Here is a 20,705-nt window from a genome sequence, read left to right as displayed (position 1 = left end):
CTAAATTCTCATAGACACTAGTTTCTTATCGATATCACCCTCAGAAATGGAGTTGGTTCTAGGCTGTTCCCCTAGTAAGGGGATAAATCCTCAGGCAGAGCCCTTATGTCATTGAAACAAGTAAGATATATAATCAGTATTTTTCTATGATTAGGTTAGACTTTCCTTTTCCTTCACCTGATCTGCCCTGTTTTTTGAAGCTAAATTAGAATATTTTTGCAGTCTTGTTGACCAAGCAATAAAGGCTCTAGGTAGAGTTCACCAAGGGGCACAATCCTAGATCACAGCAGCAAGAGAAAGATGGTAGGAAAAATCCAGCACAGTGATGACCTGGGAGTCCCCAAAGGAGTAGGAGGAAAGGAGCTCATTGACAGGGCCTCTCAGAGTTGAGGGAGAGTAGGGACAGGGAAAGGGTTAAGTAACAGAAAGGTCCTAAGCAGATGCATGGCAGTCTGAGTCTAAGCCTGAAGAGAAGGCAAAGCCAAACCATTTCTGTATAAGGGGAAGCCTAGACTTGGTGACCAAGGAGGTCTACTTATCAGGTTGGACTCCCAACTCAGATGATGGTGAGGGATACCTAAGGAAGAGAGCTATCCTGCACCCGATTCAAGCAGAGTCTAGGAGAAGAAATGTCCATGCCACAAGTATAACAAGAGAATGGGGGAAGAAATGAATGACCCAGGGGAGGAAGAAGAGAGTAGCAAAGAGAAGAGAAGGTGGAAGGCCTAACTCAAGAACTAAATATCCTGAAAAACAGAATGGGTCAGACAGAAAATAACTCCAAAAAATGAATATGGAGTAATATTAAACAAGTAATATTAAAATAAAAACTAGAAGATTAGAGGGAAAAGTCAAAGGACAATATATCATCGACAATTGACTTGGAGACTAGGTAAAAGAATATTTCAAGAAGTCATAAATGAAAACTGCTTAGAGCTCTTAGAAATAGATGCCAAGTGGAAATAGAAAGAAGCAGTAGATTACCTCTTGAAGGAAATGACTCAAAATAGAAATTCCCAGAAATGTCATAGATAAAATCCAAAGTTTCCTGGGCTAAGAAAAAATATTAATATATAAAGTATAAATAATATATAAAATTTTAAATATATATTAATAGTCAAAAAGAAAGAGTTCAAGGACCAGTCATCTTATAGGAAGTGCTAGGGAGCACCATAGTGCACAGAATGTTGATTTCGGAGTCATAAAGCCCTGAGTTCGAATCTAATCTCAGACACTTGTTACTTGTGTGACTGAGCATGCACTTAACCATTGTTTGACTCAGTTTTCTCAACTATAAAATAATGGCACTTCAATTTTGTTGTAGGAATTGAATGATAGAATATTTGTAAGAAAAAAAAAACAACTCTTGACATAGTGCCTGATGCAGGTACTATACAAATGTTTATTCATGCTTCCCCTTCCCATAGTCAGGATCACAAAAGAATTGGCAGCTGTAGGGGCTGCTAGGTGGCGCAGTGGATAAAGCACTGGCCTTGGAGTCAGGAGTACCTGGGTTCAAATCCAGTCTCAGACACTTAATAATTACCTAGCTATGTGGCCTTGGGCAAGCCACTTAACCCCATTTGCCTTGCAAAAAAAAAAAAAAAAAAAAAGAATTGGCAGCTGTCACCAAAAAGAAGAGGAAAGCTTGGAAGTCATGATACCAAAGGAAAAAAGCAAAGGCTAACAAATAAAACAAACTCTCTGACAAAATCAAGCATTGTCCTATGCAGAAAGAAATCGATTTTTGGCATAAAAAAGACATTAAATTCAGAAGAGAAATAAGAGGGCACAGAGACAAAGAAGGGATAGAAGAACTTCAGGAGAAAAGATAGAATTGTCATCAGGGAACAAATTCAAAATCTGATAAGACAAGGAAGTGTTTTATAAAAGGAGTATAGGGCAAAAACTAGGACTAGGGGTAGGGAAGGGGCATGAGAAGAGCTGAATGAGAAAGGAAATATACTGCTTCACTTACAAGATCATAAGTCAGTCAATCAATAAAGATTTATTTAGCATCTACTAGGTTCAGCTTTTGCACAGATAAAACCACTGTAACCAAGATCAAAAGAAATGTAGTAAACTGGGAAATAATCTTTACAACTAATGATTCTGACTCATTTCTAAAATATACAGAGAACTGAGTCATATTTTTTTTTAAAAAGCCATTCCCCAGTTGACAAATGGTCAATAGATATGCAAAGGCAATTTGCAGATGAGGAGATTAAAGCAATCCATAGTCATATGAAAAATTGCTCTAAATCATTAAATATCAGAGAAATGCAAATTAAAGCTTCTCTGAGGTACCATCTCACACCTCTCAGACTGGCCAATATGACCAGAAAGGATAATGATCATTGCTGGAAGGGTTGTGGGAAATCTGGGACACTATTACATTGTTGGTGGAACTGTGAACTCATCCAACCTTTCTGGAGAGAAATTTGGATCTACCCCCAAAGGGCAACACAAATGTGCATCCCCTTTGATCCAACAATACCACTACTGGGTCTATACCCTGAAGCGATGATGAAAAAGGGTGAAAGCATCATTGTACAAAAATATTCCCAGCAGCCCTGTCTTTGGTGGCAAAGAATTGGAAAATCCAGTAAATGTCCTTCAATTGTGGAATGGCTTAGCAAACTGTGGTCTAGGTATGTCATGGGACACTATTGTTCTATTAGAAACCAGGAGGGATGGGAATTCAGGGAAGCCTGGAGGGATTTGCATGAACTGATGCTGAGTGAAATGAGCAGAACCAGAAAAACACTGTACACCCTAACAGCAACATGGGAGTGATGATTTTTTAAAATTTATTTTTATTAAAGATATTGAGTTTTACAATTTTCCCCCAATCTTGCTTCCCTCCCCCCACCCCCACCCCACAGATAGCACTCCGTCAGTCTTTACTTTGTTTCCATGTTGTACCTTGATCTAAATTGGGTGTGATGAGAGAGAAATCAGATCCTTAAAGAGAACAGAATTCTCAGAGGTAACAGATCAGACAATAAGATATCTGTTTTTTTTTTTCCCTAAATTAAAGGGAATAGTCCTTGGACTTTGTTCAAACTCCACAGCTCCTTATCTGGATACAGATGGCACTCTCCTTTGTTCCCAATTGTTGCACTGATGGAATGAGCAAGTCCTTCAAGGTTGAACAGGGAGTGATGATTAACCTTGATGGACTCGCTCATTCCCTCAGTGCAACAGTCAGGGACAATTTGGGGCTGTCTGCAATGGAGAATATCAACTGTATCCAGATAAAGAACCTGTGAAGTTTGAACAAAGTCCAAGGACTATTCCTTTAATTTAGAATATATGTATATATATATATATATATATATATATATATGTATATATATATATATATATATATATATATATATATATATTTTTTTTTTTAGATTTTTCAAGGCAATGGGGTTAAGTGGCTTGCCCAAGGCTACACAGCTAGGTGATTATTACGTGTCTGAGGCTGGATTTGAACTCAGGTACTCCTGACTCCAAGGCCAGTGCTCTATCCACTGCGCCACCTAGCCACCCCGACCCACATACATTTGTACAAAGCAATTTATAGATGTTCTTTTTACAGTATCCCCAAAATGGAAACTATGGGAGTGCCCACCTATTGGGGAATGGCTAAATGAATTATGGGGTGTGAATGTAACTAGATATTATTATAAGAAGTTACAGAATTGGCAACTCCAGAGTAAAGTAAAACTTCTATAAACTGATGCAGAAAGAAATGAACAGAAGCAAGAGAACATTTTATACAGTGACATTAGAGGAAAAGCAACTTTCAAAGGCTTGGGAGCTCTGATTACTGCAATAATAAACTGTAAATCTAGAGGACTGAAGATGGAGTATGCTACACACTTTCTGCCAGAGAAATGATGGGCATAAAATGCAGAGAGACACTATGTGTTAGGCATTGTCAATATACTATTCTGTTTTGCTGACTTACTCATATTTGTTTTGTTATAATAAAGTTTGTGTGTGTATGTGTGTGTGTGTGTGTGTGTGTGTGTGCATATGTTGAGAGAGGTGGAAGTGAGAGATAAGAAATATTTTATAAAAGAAACTTAAAAATTAACAAACTAAAAAATTAAGATCTAAGATTAGGAGACATTGCCCTATCCTAGAGTCTCTCACGTGTCTATCATATCCAAAGAGAATCAAGAATCTATAAAGGAAAGATTGCTGAATTTGAGCTCAACTCCCAGATTTATAATTCCAATCTTGATTCCTGTTTTCCTGTTTCTCTTTGTAACTGTTTCTTTTTTAAATTTTGTTTTGTTTTTGCAAGGCAATGGGGTTAAGTGACTTGCCCAAGGTCACACAGCTAGGTAATCATTGAGTGTCTGAGATCACATCTGAACTCAGGCCCTCCTGACTCCAGGGACAGTGTTTTATCCACTGCGCCACCTAGCTGCCCCTGTAACTGTTTCTTTATTTGTGAAATGGAAGTCATGATATGAATCTCTGTCTCTCACAAGAATATTGAGAGAAAAGTACCTAATACATGATAGAAATACTACAGAAAGGGGCAGGTAGGTGGTGCAGTGGATAAGAGTACCAGACCTGGAGTCAGGAGGATCTCTGTTCAGATTTGACCTCAGACACTTAATAATTATTTGGGCAAGTCACTTAACCTCATTGCCTTGCAAAAACTAAAAGAGAGAGAGAGAGAGAGAGAGAGAGAAAAGAAATACTACAGAAAACTGATTTATTGCTATGAGTCAGCATTCTAATTCTTGGGCTGGATTTGTATTATTCTCCCACTCAACTTCAAAGAACACCAGATATTTTATATCTTTGTATGCTCAGTGCATAGAACAGTTCTCTGAATAGGGAAGGTGATTAGGAAATGTTTGTGGAAAGAAGCAAGGAAGAATGGAAAGAAGGATGGAAGGCAGGAGAAATGAAGGAAAAGGGAAGAAGGGAGGAAAGAAGAAAGGAAGAGAGAGAAAAGAAGAAAGTGACGGGAATCAATTAAAAAAAAGAGAACTCAGAAAAGAAGAAGTACCAAGAAAAGATTGGATCTTTTTCTACTTTCCTTTCCCAGTATCCATTTCTTGTTGACCTCAATAATAAATATGAATCTCCCCAATGTATCAAAGGTCACTGGATAGGCACCAGTATCTTGGAGGGGGAAGATTCACAGGTTTTGTGGAAGTCTTAGCATAACAGGCATAAAGGCCCTGAATTAGGAGAAATCATTCTCTTCTAGCATGTCTTCCTGGACATTTTTCCTAGGAATATCTGACATCCAGCTCCATCCAGAGTTGAGGATTGCTCTCTGGATAGACAAGCCAGAAGCAGCTTTTTCAGATCTCACCTCCTAATAGAGGAATTGTATAAGAATCCTTCTCCAAAACTCCATTTAGAGGTCCACTTTGCTAGGCAGGACTACACACATGTCTGTATAATCAGCAAGCTTAGGGAAATTTTAATAAATGTGTATGTTAATCTAATTATGTCTGTTCTTTCTTGAGACCAATCTCTAGAGTCCAATATTTGTCCCTTGTTAGGACAAACTCTGGAGTTTAACACCACGTCTACTTTAATTTACTAAAAGACCAAACTCATGGAGGTCATTACTCCATGACTATAGACACTATGATTTGCGATTTCATCATTCAAAAGTTTCCAGGAAACTGATTTTATTTCAACTACAAAGAAGCTAGAGGTTAACTAGAGATCAATATAAATTGATTTTTTGGGGGGCAGAATTAGGCAGACAGCAAAACTCTATCCAAATGTTAGGAATTTTCCTAACTGAGGGTTTCCAGTGTTTATGATAATTTCCTAACTTTTTGTCTGAATAAATTCCCTAATGCTAAAGAGGAAGAAGTCATGTGGACCCTGGGGAGCTATAACATTGCCCCTTATGCTTTAAAGCATCCTATAAAGCACTGCTTTAAGAGTATGCTACAGACATCTCAAACTGAATGTCCCATGGACATCTTGAATTCATTCTCTCTTCCCCAAGCTTTCTCATCTTCTGGGCTTTCCTATTATGAGAGAAGATGCCACCATAGGTTTGCAGTTTTTGTGTTATTTTTTTCTCTTCACTGTTCTTCACCTCACATATTCAACTCAGGTCCAAATTTTACCATTTCTGCCTTTCCAACTGCTCTTGCAGATTTCCCCTTCTCTCCAGCACATGGTGACCACCTTTATAGAGATCCTCACCAAATATCTCTTGACTAGTCTATTGCAGTAGACTTTTAATCGGCTTCCTTATGTCATCTCTCCATTCTAATCCATCCTTTATCTAGTAGGCAAAGTGATTTTCCCAAAGCATGCATTCAATCATGTCAATTCTACTTTACCACTTTAGGGAGGAGAGGAAGATATTAGCCTCCCTGGACCAGTCATTCACTTATGTCCTAGGCTCCTACAATTCCATATTGGTTGCCTTGGTCTCTCATGTGGAACAGTCTGAATGACTTCAGTATTTGATTCAGTCTTTCTCTCTTGCCCTCATAGGAGGAAACTTCAAATTAAGTATTAGCATTCCTTCAAGTCAGTCAATAAACAAGTATTAAGCACCTACAAGGGAGGAGTCATGCTTTAAACAGGGATATGAAGAAAGACAAAAGACAGTCTTTGCCTTCAGTGAACTGAAACCACACACAAAAAGAAACTGAAGAGCAGGGTAGGAGACAAAGAGAAGGTATCCATCCTGGTGGCATGTTGGAAAGGTCCCAGGAAGTGCCATTTGGTGGGAATTGAAGAGATGGTTCTTCCCATTCTTTTCCTTAAGTAGAGGCTCTGGAAGAAGCTCTTCACCCTCCATACAGCATTTCTTCCCAGTTTCTCAACCTCTTCATTTCCTATGACTTGCTCCTGTGCCACACACAAAAATGGTCAAGTCTTTGCTTTTGTCAGGTGTTTCACTTCTATTTTCATGAACTTTAAGATTCCTTCATCTGGCTATAATTTATTGTTATTCTACTTCTCTTTCTGCCTTACAACCCTAAATCTTGTGACTGCCAATCTCTCCTCCCATGAGCTATTCCCTAACCCACCATCCTTGCACAGGCTACACCCTACTCCCTTCTCCATCTTGAATCCTTGGTGAAGCAACTCACCTCTGCACTGTCCGCCCCTGTTGAATCCTCTGTCCTGTTATCCTGTTGTAGTTCTTTCCCTGACTTTTCTCCTACTAATGTTCTGCCAAAAAAAGCTGGAGAAAATCATGAAACTATGTTGACTGGGTCCACTGCACATTTATGTTACAAAATCTCAATTGAGCCCTTACTGTAGTAAAGCAATCCTTTTAACCCACCTAGGTGACATGCTCTATAGCATGACATTCATTATAACATATTTTCCAAACCTTTTAATTCCTCCTCAAACCCCTCATGGCAGGCCTTATGGGAATTAAAATGAATAATGTCTGAAAGAGCAGGAGAAATAAGCAAATGGTATGTATGTCTTGGGAAGATGAGGCTCAGCCAAAGTTATTCATGGTTAAAAAGAAAAATAGGTCCCTGGATATTCTTGAATTTTTGTTTCTCCATATGAATTTAGTTACAATTTTTCTAGCTCATTAAAGTAGTTTTTGGAAGTTTGATTGGCAAGGCACTAAATAAGTAGTTGAATTTAGGTAGAGTTGTCGTTTTTATTATATTAGCTCGACCTATCCAGGAGTAGTTGATATTTGACCAGTTATTTAAATCTGATTTTACTTGTGCGAAAAGTGTTTTGTAGCTATTTTCATAGTTTTTGAGGCTGCCTTGGCAGGTTGACTCCCAAGTGTTTTATATTGCCTGAAGTTACTTTAAATGGAATTTCTCTTTCTAGCTCTTGCTGCTGTCTTTTGCTAGTCATATATAGAAATGCTGAGGATTTATGTGGGTTTATTTTATATTCTGTGACTTTGTTAAAGTTGCTAATAGTTTTTAAGATGATTTTTTAGGTTTCTCTCTGCAAAAATGATAGTTTTCTTTCTTCCTTCTCAATTCTAATTCCTTCAATTTCTTTTTCTTATTGCTGAAGTGAACATTTCTAATACAATATTGAATAGTAGTGGTAATAACGGGCATCCTTTTCACCCCTGATCTTATTGGGAATGCCTCTAGCTTATCCTCACTGCATATAATGCTTGTTGATGGTTTCAGATAGATACTGTTTATCATTCTAAGGTGGCTTTAGCCTTACCAAATATAAAATTATATTATAAAGCATCACTCATCAAAAACTGTCTGGTGTTGGCTAAGAAACAGAATGGTGGACCAGTGGAATAGACTAGGTGCAACAGCAGGAAACAATTATAGTAATCTGCTGTTTGATAAACCCAAAGAGTCCAGCTATTGGTATAAAAACTCTCTCTTCAATAAAAACTCCTGGGAAAATTGGAAGCTAGTATGGCAGAAACTTGGATTAGACCAACACCTCACACCCTGTACCAAGATAAGATCAAAATGGGCACAGGATTTAGACATAAAAGACAATATTATAAGCAAACTAGGAGATCAGGAATAGTTTATCTGTCAGATCTATGGAAAGGGAAGTAGTTTATGACAGGAAGAGATGGAGAACATCATTAAAAATAAATTATGTAATTTTGATTAATTAAATTAAAAAGCTTTTGCTCAAACATAACCACTGTAACCAAGATCAAAAGAAATGAAGTAAATTGGGAAACAATTTTTATAAGTAGTATTTCTGACAAAGGACTCCTATCTAAAATATATAGTGAACTGAGAAAATTTATTTAAAAAAAAACAACCAAGCCATTTTCCAATTGACAAATGGGCAAAGGATATGCAGAGGCAATTTACAGATGAAGAAATCAAAGAGATCCATAGTCATATGAAAAATTGCTCTAAATCATTATTGATTAGAAAAATGCAAATTAAAGCATCTCTGAAGTGCCAGCTCACACCTATCAGATTGGCCAATATGGCCAGAAAGGATAATGTTCAATGTTGGAAGGGATGTGGGAAATATGGGACACTAATACATTTTTGGTGGAGCAGTGAACTCATCCAACCTTTCTGGAGAGCAATCTGGACTTATGCCCAAAGGACAATAAAAATGTACATACCTTGTGATCTAGCAATTACCACTACTGGGTCTATACCCTGAAGAGATGATGAAAAAGGTAAAAACATCACTTGTACAAAAATATTCATAGCAGCCCTGTTTGTAGTGGCAAAGAATTAGAAATAGAGTGGATGTCCATCAATTGGGGAAACGGCTGAACAAATTGTGTATGTATGTCATGGAACACTATTGTTCTATTAGAAACCAAGATGGGTGGGAATTCAGAGAAACCTGGAAAGATTTGCATGAACTGATGCTGAGTGAGATGAGCAGAACCAGAACATTGCACATGCTAACAGTAACATGAGAGTGATGATCAATCTTATTAGATTTGCTCATTCTAGCAATACAATAATTAGGGACAATTTCAGAGTACCTGTGATGGTGAATATCATCTGTAACCAGAAAAAGAATTGTGGAGTTTAAACAAAGACTGAAGTCTATTACCTTAATTTTTTTTTTAAAAGTGTCTTATGTACAACATAATTTTGTTATCTCTAATATTTTATTTTTTCCTCAAGGATATGATTTCTCTCTCAACAGATTCAATTTCGATCAATATAAAGTATGGAAACAATGTAAAGATTATTAGGCTACCTTTTGGGGAGGGTGGGGGAGGGAAGGGATGGTGGGGGGAAATAGTAAAATTCAAATTCTTGCAAAAAATGATAGAAACTACATATTTAGAAAAAAAAGAAAAAGAAAGAAAGACAAGGTTGTGAAAACACAACAGCAGAAATATTTAATGGAATAGGAAAACTTGAATACCCAGGGGTCTCATCAAAGAAATAAAAGATAGAAAAACCAATTGAGAATACAAGAACACAGAACTGAAGGACAAACTGGAAGAAGAGAAGCCAAAAATAAAAATGACAGAAAGAAAGTAAACTTTCCATATAAGCAAAATATATTGGTCCAAATATAGGATGCAGAGAAGCAAGTTAAGAATTCTAGGTCTCCCAAAAGAATATGACAAATTAAAAAACAAGAGCAGTATAATGCAAGAAAAAAATAAAAAAATTGCCCAGAACATCTGAATATAGAAGACAGAGAACCAATTGAAAAAATCCATGGAGAAAACTGCATTTTGCCAAGTCCAAGATACATAATGATTACATTTAAGAATTGCATTGACAATAAACAAATCCTTCAGTCAACCAGGAGAAAGTTCTCCAAATATAAAAGAAAAATTCCAATAACATAAAACTCTTTAGAACCCATCTTAAACCATAGAAGGAAATGGAATTATGTGTTCTAAAGAACAAAAGAGTTCAAAATACAAACCAAAGTGATCAATCTTACCTACGAGCCTGAGCCTAGCCACAAATGAAAAAAAATGGTGAATTAAAAGAGGTCTTTGAAGCATTTAGAAAGAAATTATATGCTTTTCAAGCACCCCAGAGAACAGAAACAAAAGAATGGTAAACAAATGTCATAACCAAGGACAACAATAAACAGAGACCATTAAGAAATTTCTTTCTAAAGGTATATGAGGAGAAAAAGATGAAAATAGAAGTCAGACACAATGGTGGAGAAATAGACTTGAAACTTCCCAGATCAATCATCACAGCACCATACTTAAGGACGAATCAATGTTTTTGTGAGACTGAATTGCAGATTATCTTGTGAGAGGAAGAGGAAAGAGGTTGATGTCCCTGGATTGCAGAGTACATGATGGCAAGAAATGTGTAAAAAGAGTGGAAGGGTATTAAGATTATAAAGGGCTTTGAAGGTCAAATAGAGGGTTTTGTGTTTGATCCTTAAAACAATGTTTTTAGTGAGGTATTGTTATTATCCTCATTTTACATATGAAGAAACTGAGGAAAACAGAGATCAAATGACTTGTCTGGTATCATACTGTAAGTGATTAAGCAACATTGGGGCAGCTGAGTGGAACAATGGACAGAACACTGAGTTTGGAAGACTCATCTTCCCGAGTTCAAATTCTCAAACACTGACTAGTTGGGTGACTCTAGGTGATGCACTTAATGTTTTTTTGCTCCAGTCTCTCATCTATAAAATGAGTTGGAGAGGGAAATGGCAAACCTCCAGTATCTTTGCCAGGAAAACCCCAATGAGATCAACAAAGAGCAAGACATAATTGAACAGTAACAATATAATTTTCTGAAACCACATTCTATCTTCAGTATCACCTTATTTCCCCTACTTTTGAAGCAGCAAGGTCAGGGACAAGTGCCCTGTATTATTGCAACTTTTTGTTCCTCAGTCCACCAACCAGAACCTCTTGGTCTTTGGGATCCCCATGATCCTCATCCCCAAATCTTTCATCCATTTGAGATTTTAGAACATAGGTCTTTTTCTGGGGGGGCCTAAGTAGATACTTGAACCTCCCCTTTGTCTCCAGAAAGAAAATGATCCTCATTTTACAGTAGAGGAAACAGAGGCAGACAGATCTTAGTAAGTGTCCGAGGCTGAATCGAACTCAGGGTTTCCTGACTCTGGAACTAGCTCTCTCTGCAGTGAGGCATGCCCTGGCTGGCTACAGCAAAGCGTGTATAAAAGACCTAACAGACATAAAAGACAGTATCTCTGTCTTTTACATCATGTTTCTAAACTGATGTTCAAAATCTTCCAGGTATGGTTCATTCTTTTTATTAGGTTTTTTTTTTTTTTTTGCAAGGCAAACGGGGTTAAGTGGTTTGCCCAAGGCCACACGGCTAGGTAATTATTAAGTGTCTGAGACCGGATTTGAACTCAGGTACTCCTGACTCCAGGGCCAGTGCTTTACCCACTATGCCACCTAGCCACCTCATTATGCCACCTGGCTGCCCTGATATGGTTCATTCTTTAGGACAAAGTATATATTTTTAAGGTTTCACTACTGATCTCCCAAGGGTAGGGGTGGGAGTTCCTCAAGGTAACCAACCACTTTCTTTAGAGGCATCATCAAAAGTACCTTCAGAAGCAAAGGAGGACAATTGGGATCATATTTTTATGCCCTGTAAAAGAGCTTATTCCATCCTGGAGTCAGGAGGACCGGAGTTGAATTTCAGTTTTAGATACTTACTAACTGAGCAAATCACTTCACTTCATTTGCCTCATTCTCCTCACCTATAAAATGAGCTGGAGAAAAAAATAGCAAATCACTTCAGAAACTCTGCCCCAAAAACCCTGTCAAAAATGAATACATTTCAAACTTATTTTTCTTATTAAAGTCTACCTCTCTGCTTGTAATTAGGATTTTAAATCTGAATGTAGACTCTGCACGTGAAAGAAAATAAGAAGTTTGTCTGATGTTAATAACACCTATAAATGCTTTCATTGTGTCAACAGTCATGGGATGGCGCAGACATCCTGGAGAAGCTAATGTTTTATGGTGATTTGTTTAAGGCATTCTTTTCCTCCCTAATGGAATCCTTATCAGTAGGAACATGAAGCAAACAGCATAATTCTTAAGAAAACCATAAAGCATCCAATGATATCTTTATGAACAAATATACAATCTCATGGGTCAACACTAAAAATGTTATGGTTCTTTGTCTATTTCCTATAAAAATACTCTCCTCACTTTGGAGATAGTTTCTAAGTGACTTCCCACCTCCCGGAAGCCTTAGAGGAAATAAGCACTTTATGTTGTGCCTAATTGCCATTTGTCTTGTTTCAGGCTGGACTCTTAAGTTTGACAACCCCTAACAGGGTCATGAGGGGTGGGGAATACAACAAAATGACTCGACAAAAGCAACTGTATTCTGAGGAATGATTAAATAGCAGGCACTAATCAGATCTTTCATTCTCAACCCTCCTCTGAAGCTCAAGACTGCCCTAAAGAAAGGCACTCAACCTAACCTATGACCTCTTCTCCAGTAGCTCAGACTTGCCTAACCAACCCTGTATTTTATGTTTCACAAAAGAAGAAACTGAGGCTCAAGGTGTAGAAATTGGAGATGAGAGTTGGACTCTACACTGTCTTAACTCCAGACTCTATCACAAGGTCAGCCCCTCAAACCTCAGAAAAGGACAAGACTGAAATGGGCTTTGACTCTACTTTCCATTCTGCCTTTAGTCTACTAGCATTTGGTTCTCTTGGGATCCACTGGAAGAGGTTCATGGACAAAGCTCAAACACCTGTCAGGTCTTGGTTCTACTGCTTACTTTCTAGTGATATCACTATTTCCAGTTTCCCCACCCTTAAAAGTAGGAATATTAATCTCTGTTCTCTTGACCTTGGAGAATCCCAACATCTTTGACTTTGGATTGGCTGTATCAGCAAGTGAAAAGAACAGGAATCTGACTAAGCTGGGGGAAAAGACACAATCCTACCTTCTTTTAGCTTTATTGATCTCTGTACCTTTCTGCTTGCAGTTTAATGGGAGAATGGAGGAGATTTAGGGTTTGAAAAACTGGGGAACTCTGAACTCCAGAACTGTTTGAATGTAATTGGGCATTGCCTGATTTACAATCTGACTTCCAGAGATGAAGAATGGGTATGCAGGTTCCTGGACAAGAAGGGGTTAAGTCTGAGGGCTTTAAATAGTTGAGGGAGCCCTAGATCTTGATTCTAAAGAGTTGGTGCCTGGGGAATGAATTTCCATCTGAGAAGATTAGAGGCTTCCAGACTTAGAAGTTAACTAAAGAGAATCTGAAAGCTTGTAACTGGTGATGATAGTGGTGTTGGTCCCAGAAAATCCTAAAATACAAAACATTACAAAAAATGACAGGTGGAAACTACTATTGTTATATAATTGGGAAGCAAATGAAATATTTATGTTAAAAAAGTGAGGTGGTTCTTTGCAATGATGTATTAATAAAAGCTATTTTAATCACACTGGACTAAGTGTTCACAAGTCATTTATACCAAGTTACAAGAACATGTTGGTCAAGAGCATGAGAAAATGACAGTTAAGGATTTCATCTTAGTCCAAATGTACTGGACAAAACAGCAGAGACTCTATGCCAAACTGAGCGAGAGATGCTGAATGGAAGTGGCATAGGGATATCCTGGGAAGATTCCAAGGGCCCAACATTGTGAAAGGCATGACTTAGTTCTACTCTGGATATACATGTTCTTTGTGTGTCAAACCCTCCATATACGTTTTCTATTTGCAGCCACTCTTGCTGTAGACTGAATATTTGTGAGAAAACATGATACAGGTTTATGGGGGAAATGATTTATAGCTGTGCTTCTTCTTAGATCATTTCTTTAAGTGCCTTAATTAAGAACTATGTTCACTGGCTAACTATTCAAGGAAAACATATTGCTGGGGGCTCAGGAACCATGATTTGGGGGAGGGGGGATGAGATAATGTGATTAAGTGACATGCCCAAAGTCATACAGTTAGTAAGTATCAAATATCTGAGGTTGGATTTGAACTCAGCTCTCCCTGATTCCCGGGCTGGTGCTTTATCCACTGCACCACCTAACTGCCCCTATTTTTTTTTAAGGAAATGTGAATCTGGAGTCTCTTGTGTAGAAGGTCATCTAGGTAGTGCAGTGGATAGAGCACTGGTCTTGGAGTAAGGAGTATGGGAGTTCGAATACAGCCTTAGATATTTGCCACTTACTAGTGAGACCTTGGGCAAGTCACTTAACCCTGATAGTCTCTCATCCAGCACCATCTCCTGTTATCCTGATTCATATCTGGCACTGGATACAGATGGCTCTGGAAGAGAAAGTGAGGTTAGTGATATGGCACAGCATACCCCGCACTCAAATCTAATTCATGTGCTTGTCATGGCATCACCTGATGTCATGGTTTTCTTAAAAAATGAAGGATAAACATTTATTATTATTATTATTATTTATGAGGAGAATATCTGTCTAGGTTTTTAATATTAGGAAAATTTATTTATGCCTCTCTGATGTTTTCTGAGCGCTCCTGTGAGGAATCTAGGGTGTTTAGTTTCCACAGGGAAGAGACTGTTAGTTAAAAGAATATATAAATTACAAAGAGTGGGGGTCTGTCTGTGGCTATGTGTAGGTGAGAGTAACAGGAAAGTAGAGATGAAGGAATTGACCCCAGCCAATCACTTAGCTGAATGAGGTCCCCTCTACTGTCATTGCCTTAACCTGGGAAAGGTCAAGAACTACCTCAAATTAGTCAAGACTGACCTGGGGTTCCTAACCTCTACAAATGCGCTTTCTTAATGAGGTCCAGGCATTCCCCCTATAATGATTGAGGCTCATTGCAATAAATTCCCAAGCTTGAGGATGGGGGGGGGGGTTGGGTTCCACAAGAATGTGAAGGAAGAATTGTTAGTTTATATCACAAAGACTGGGGTCAGCCTGTATTGTTGCCTGTGGGCAGGTATTGAGTTAAGAATAAAAGATTTTGCCTCCATGTCATCAAAAACTGATGAGAGTGCCTCATCTAGTTCCAAGTTAACTTAGGGTCTTCAACCTTCTTCTTTGCCCATGCTCAAGGAGGTAGCTATTCTTGCTCATTAGTATGAGCAGGACAGGGGAAACTTAGGGGGATCAATGTATCAATTAGATTGTGACCCCAGCCAATAATTGGAATGACAGGGCAGGAACAAAACCTTTCAAAGTGCATAAAAGACCTAACATTCCTGAGATTTCTTGCTTCTCTCCCACCTTGAGAGAGGTGTTGCCACTAAGATGTCTTAACACAAAACCATTTTAATCATTCTGGACTAATTATTCACAAGCTATTTATAACACATAAGACTGGACATTGTCAAAATTAAGGGCTTTTTCCCCTAGGGGAGATAGTCCTTTTCTGGATAAAAGTTAATAAAAGTCATTTAATTACTCCAGAATAAGTTTTTATAATTATGAGCCATTTATAACAGCTCCCCTTAACTGCATGGGTCCTTATCAGATGTAAATTGCCTCCTGTTCAGTGTAACTTCATTGTTAAATGTAAATTCACTCAAGATAAGAACAATCTCAACTCTACCCCTCCCCAACTTCCAGCCTTTATCTGACCTCAATCACCTATGGGTGATTCCCCCTCCCATAGGAGCGGGAACAGTAGTCTCCTTTGACCAAATTCTATTCAGGAATTGGGCTAGACTATAAAAGTCTGGTCTAAATTTCCCACAGGACATGGGTCTTACTAAAGCCTGGGTCTAGTCAGGTCTTCTGGCTACTTTCCTTTCACTCTTTCCCTCAAGTACCTCACGTAGTCCTTTATTATTCACCCTGTCCTCAAGCCTCTTACTGTCTCTCCAAAAAAAAAAAAAAGTGTTTTAGGGGTGGCTAGGTGGCACAGTGGATAGAGCACTGGCCCTGGAGTCAGGAGTACCTGAGTTCAAATCCAGCCTCAGACACTTAATAATTACCTAGCTGTGTGGCCTTGGGAAAGCCACTTAACCCCACTTGCCTTGAAAAATCCTAAAAAAAAAAAAAATGTTTTAATCTGTGAACTTTGCAGACTTGTGAAATAAAAATCCTGAGCTATTTCAACTCCAGGGCTTGTAGTGATTCTTTACTTTCACAAGAGCTCTCAAACTTTATTGCTAGTACCAATATCTCCTGCTACCTAAAGAAGCTGTTCTCTGGGGGATTAGCCCTTCCACAAGAGGAGGGAAATGTTTCTAGGCACTATAGACAAAATGAATGTATATTTGTACACACTAGAGTCTATGAGGACTCCTTCCTACCAGTTCTGCTTCTAACTGATTTTTTATCACTTCTTTTGCTCCCGTATAATAAACCAAGGGCAAGATTTTAGTATCCCTCTTCCTTTCCAAATGCATGGAAATCTTTCCAGTTTTGAGAACGTAAAAGGATCAAGGGACTCCCACCCCCATCTTGGCTCCCTCCCTACTGGTCTGGGAGGGGAGCAGGGAAAGCATTCAGACCTAAGACCAAAGTATTTTCAAGAAAGAGAAAGGAGAGGTACATGCAACTGAGGCAGGGAAACTTTGGGCTAGAATAAAATATTGTAATCTTTCCCCCTTTTTCTTCTGCATTAAGAGACAAATTTAATCCTTCCCTTTCTCTACAGTGTTTCTTACAAGCAAATCCTTTATAAGCAAGGAATGTTTCTAAGAAAATAGGCACTCTGTTAAATAGTTAATCTTTTAAAACTGTTAAAAAAAAACTTCCCTATTTCTATACAGATTTTGTATTAGTCTGTATGTAATCCTACCTAAACTAGTGTCTTCAAGTTATCTCTCCAGGCTCTCCTAATTATACATCATAAATTCATTAAGGCTCCTTTGAGTTATGAAGAATCTAACTCCCAGTCACACTGACTCCTTCAGCTAAGATGTTAGAAATGCTTAACCTTCATTTAAGAATGAAAGGTTAATCTATAATTTTAACTCTTCCAAACATGCATTAAGCCACTCAGTCCTTCCTTGGTACTCTCAGTCCTGCTCCTAACTTCTTCTAGTCCTACCCCCAACTCCAACTCCTTCCCCCAAGGGATCTTTGAAAAAGCCCACCTTTCCCTCTCCATGGTGCTGACCAGATGGACAGCTTTTAGACATTTATGTTTCAGCCTAGAGACTGTAGCAATTGTCATCCCTCCTGGCTACCTTTCTTTCATTTTTTTTTCTTTCGCAAGGCAATGGGGTTAAGTGGCTTGCCCAAGGCCACGCAGCTAGGTAATTATTAAGTGTCTGAGACTGGATTTGAACCCAGGTACTCCTGACTCCAGGGCCGGTGCTCTAATCACTGCACCACCTAGCCACCCTGTGGCTACCTTTCTTAAGGATTCTCTTAACCTCCTTAGGAAAACTTCACTGATCACTCTTGGTATTGCTTATTTTCTTGTAGTAACTTTTCTGATAAAGTTTTTTTCTTACATCCCTGAGTCAGAGAGTTTGGTGATTTCCTCACTTAAAAGAACCACAGCTGTCTCTAGGATCTCTCCACCCACAATTAATCTCTGCATATAGCTACACAACTTCCCTTGTCACTCCAAGTCCCACAAAAGGCCAGGACAGAAGGGGTCAGGAATAAGCTCTCACCTCTGCTGCTTCTGGGTCTGGCCTCAAGCATATCAGATTTCCCTCCAGAGTGAGTGTGTTGAGTTTCTTGCAGAGACCTAGGAACCGAACCTGCTCAATGTTGTCAACGTTGTTGCCCTCCAGGTCCAGAACCTCAAGGTGATCCAGGAGACAGACTTGGCTCAGATCAGAAATGTTGTTGTAGGACATATAGAGCTCCTGGAGAGACAAGGGGGGGGGGAGATAGGGCATGATCCTGCCCCCTGGTGGTAGTGTAGGCAACAAACCTAGACCATGCCTCCAGGACAAGGTATTACCTAATAATGCCAATCAAATCTCCTGAGCTCCTGGAAAGACAAAGGCAGCCATGAGCTTAGGTGCTTCCCCTTAATGGGGGAGAGAACATGAGCACAGTCTAAACTCACTTCTAATGCTTTGGGATAATCCCCAGAGGGACTGAAGAATTCCTGGGGAGGCACAAGAGGCTGTGGACCTGGAGCTCTTTTCTTGCTTGGGATGGGGCTGAAGAGAGTCCTAACAGGGAGTTGGGGTCCAAGGAGGGCCAATGAGGAAGCATCCTCTACAATTCCTGAACACCAAGCTATCCAAGTGGACTCTGGAGGAGCTCAGGGTAGGGAAGAAGGAGCTTTTGGACTCAGCAGCCGGAGAAATCTCCTTCTCCAACCTCCAGGCAGCTGTTGATCAGTGACATGCTGGTATAGGTCAGGCTTCCTAGATACTGAGTAAAGAGCCAAAGAGGAGATGAGATTATTAGAATCACTGCCCTGGCTGCTGGTACCAGTAGGAGAATGGAGGAAAGGATGGGGGAACTCTAGTCTCCTAGGTGAGAGCTGATCATGAAAGATGTTTTACTCTCCCCAAACTGGAAAGAAGTACAAATGCTAGGGGTTTTGTGGCCTGCCACCTCTTTCCCTAAGGTCCTGTTCTTTAACTCTCTGTGATGCCCCACTTCCACCCCCAGCACTGTTGTTCTAAATCTCATTTTTCCTGTTCTCACTAAAATTAAGATTGATTGAGGCACAAACATCCCAGCTTCCTCAACTAAGTCCCTGAATGAGGAGATCAGTTCTTTTCTATGGTTTGGGGAGGATAGAAAATAGGAAGACCAACAGCAGAGCTGCAAAAAAACAAACAAACAAACATTGGGTGGACATTGGGGATGAGGGCTAGCAACAATCCTCTCATTCCCTCCTGTAGCAAAGATACACTCATTGGAGGTGGAGCCAAGCAGGCAGCATGCAGCCAGCACTGCAATTCTTTGTGGACCCTCTTTGGGTTTACTAAATACTTTAGTAAATGAAGAGAAGCTACCACAGAACTCTAAATAAACTGACAAATCAAAATATGTTGTCTATTGCTTCAATAAAAACTTTTAAAAGTAATATTGAACAACCCTGCTTTAAATAATGACACAACAAATTCTAGCATGGCAGAACCCAAGAAAAGACTGAAACAATTTTCCAGCTTAAGACAATTTGGAACATTGGCCAGAAGAATCAGCTGCACCAGGGTGAGAAAGGTGCACAGAGCCATGGTAGATTCATACTGGTCACTCCGGAGCAAACCAGCCCTAGTCATCCAGGAACAGGAAGCTGGGCGACTGGATCAGTGATGGTGGTGTCAGTTTCCAGATCTCTCAGCCTAGGGATTGCCAAGGACAATTTGGAAGGTCAACAGGAAAACTCTGCCACACTAGTGAGTGAGGAGCAAAGTGAAGCACAGGCCTTGGAAGCCTCTGAATCAGCAAGGGCAGCTGCTTCTGGAGCTTTCAGCCCAGGATAGTAAGGGGGTCAGAAAGAGATTGCAGAAGTTTCTTGGTTATCACTGAGGCAGGACTCTGTTGCTTTGCCCATACTCAGATCTGAATCACAATTTGGGACCCCAGTTGCAGGAAGAGGAGAAACAGCAGCACGACAGAGTTTATTGCCCCAGTGGGTCAGGGACTCTCCTCACAATTCCAGGGCAGAAAGAAGTGCCTGTGTTCACCCACAGACCAAAGCACAGGCAAGGAGAGTAGCCATAACCTCTCTTAAGACTTTGGAAGAATTGAAAACCAGCAGGTCCCTAAAAACTGTTGCAAAAATCTTCAAAAGCTTGGGACAGGGGTGGCTAGGTGGCACAATGGATAGAGCACTGGCCCTGGAGTCAGGAGTACCTCAGTTCAAATCCAGCCTCAGACACTTAATAATTACCTAGTTATGTGGCCTTGGGCAAGTCACTTAACCCCATTGCCTTGAAAAAAAAAACCTAAAAAAAATTTTAAAAAAACAGCTTGGGACAGTGTATCCTACATTCTGGAAGCAGAACCATACCTTAACAAAGATTTATAATCAAGTCAAAGGCTGGAGAAATAAACAAGCAACAGAAGAAAAATAATCTGACTATAGATGCTTACTAAGGTCATATGGAAGACAAAATAACACACTCTGAAGAATATAACCAAAGTGAAACTTTCAACATGCAAAACCTTCAAGAAAAATATGAAGAAGCTATGGAAGAACTCAAAAAATTTGAAAATCAAGTAAGGAAGGTAAAAGAAATATTTGGAAGAGAAATGAGAGATATGCAGGAAAACCATGAAAACCAAGTCAGCATCTTAGTCAAAGAGATTCAAATAAATACTGAAGAAAATAACCATCTTAAAAACCAGACTGGGTCAAATGAAAAAGAGGTCTAAAAAGTCAATGAGGAGAAGAATGCCTTAAAAATCAGAATGGAAAAGTTGATACAAAAGCTCACTGAAGAAAATA

The 20,705-nt window shown here is 39.2% G+C and overlaps 1 protein-coding gene across 6 annotated transcripts in view; it reads right to left on the bottom strand.

Annotated features, from left to right (window-relative positions):
* The window catches only part of LRRC56 (leucine rich repeat containing 56), a 74,107-nt gene that overhangs the window by 12,576 nt on the left and 40,826 nt on the right, over positions 1-20,705 (bottom strand). For all 6 annotated transcript variants that reach the window (XM_074230706.1, XM_074230710.1, XM_074230709.1 and 3 more), the window contains one exon: positions 17,956-18,153. In XM_074230706.1, coding sequence (XP_074086807.1) covers positions 17,956-18,153 — 198 coding nt within the window. The remainder of the gene's footprint in view (positions 1-17,955; positions 18,154-20,705) is intronic.

The sequence above is a fragment of the Macrotis lagotis genome, chromosome 3 (assembly GCF_037893015.1).
Source record: "Macrotis lagotis isolate mMagLag1 chromosome 3, bilby.v1.9.chrom.fasta, whole genome shotgun sequence".
NCBI lineage: Eukaryota > Metazoa > Chordata > Mammalia > Peramelemorphia > Peramelidae > Macrotis > Macrotis lagotis.
The sequence above is the reverse complement of the archived record's forward strand: the minus strand, read 5'-3'. Positions and strand labels throughout refer to the sequence as shown.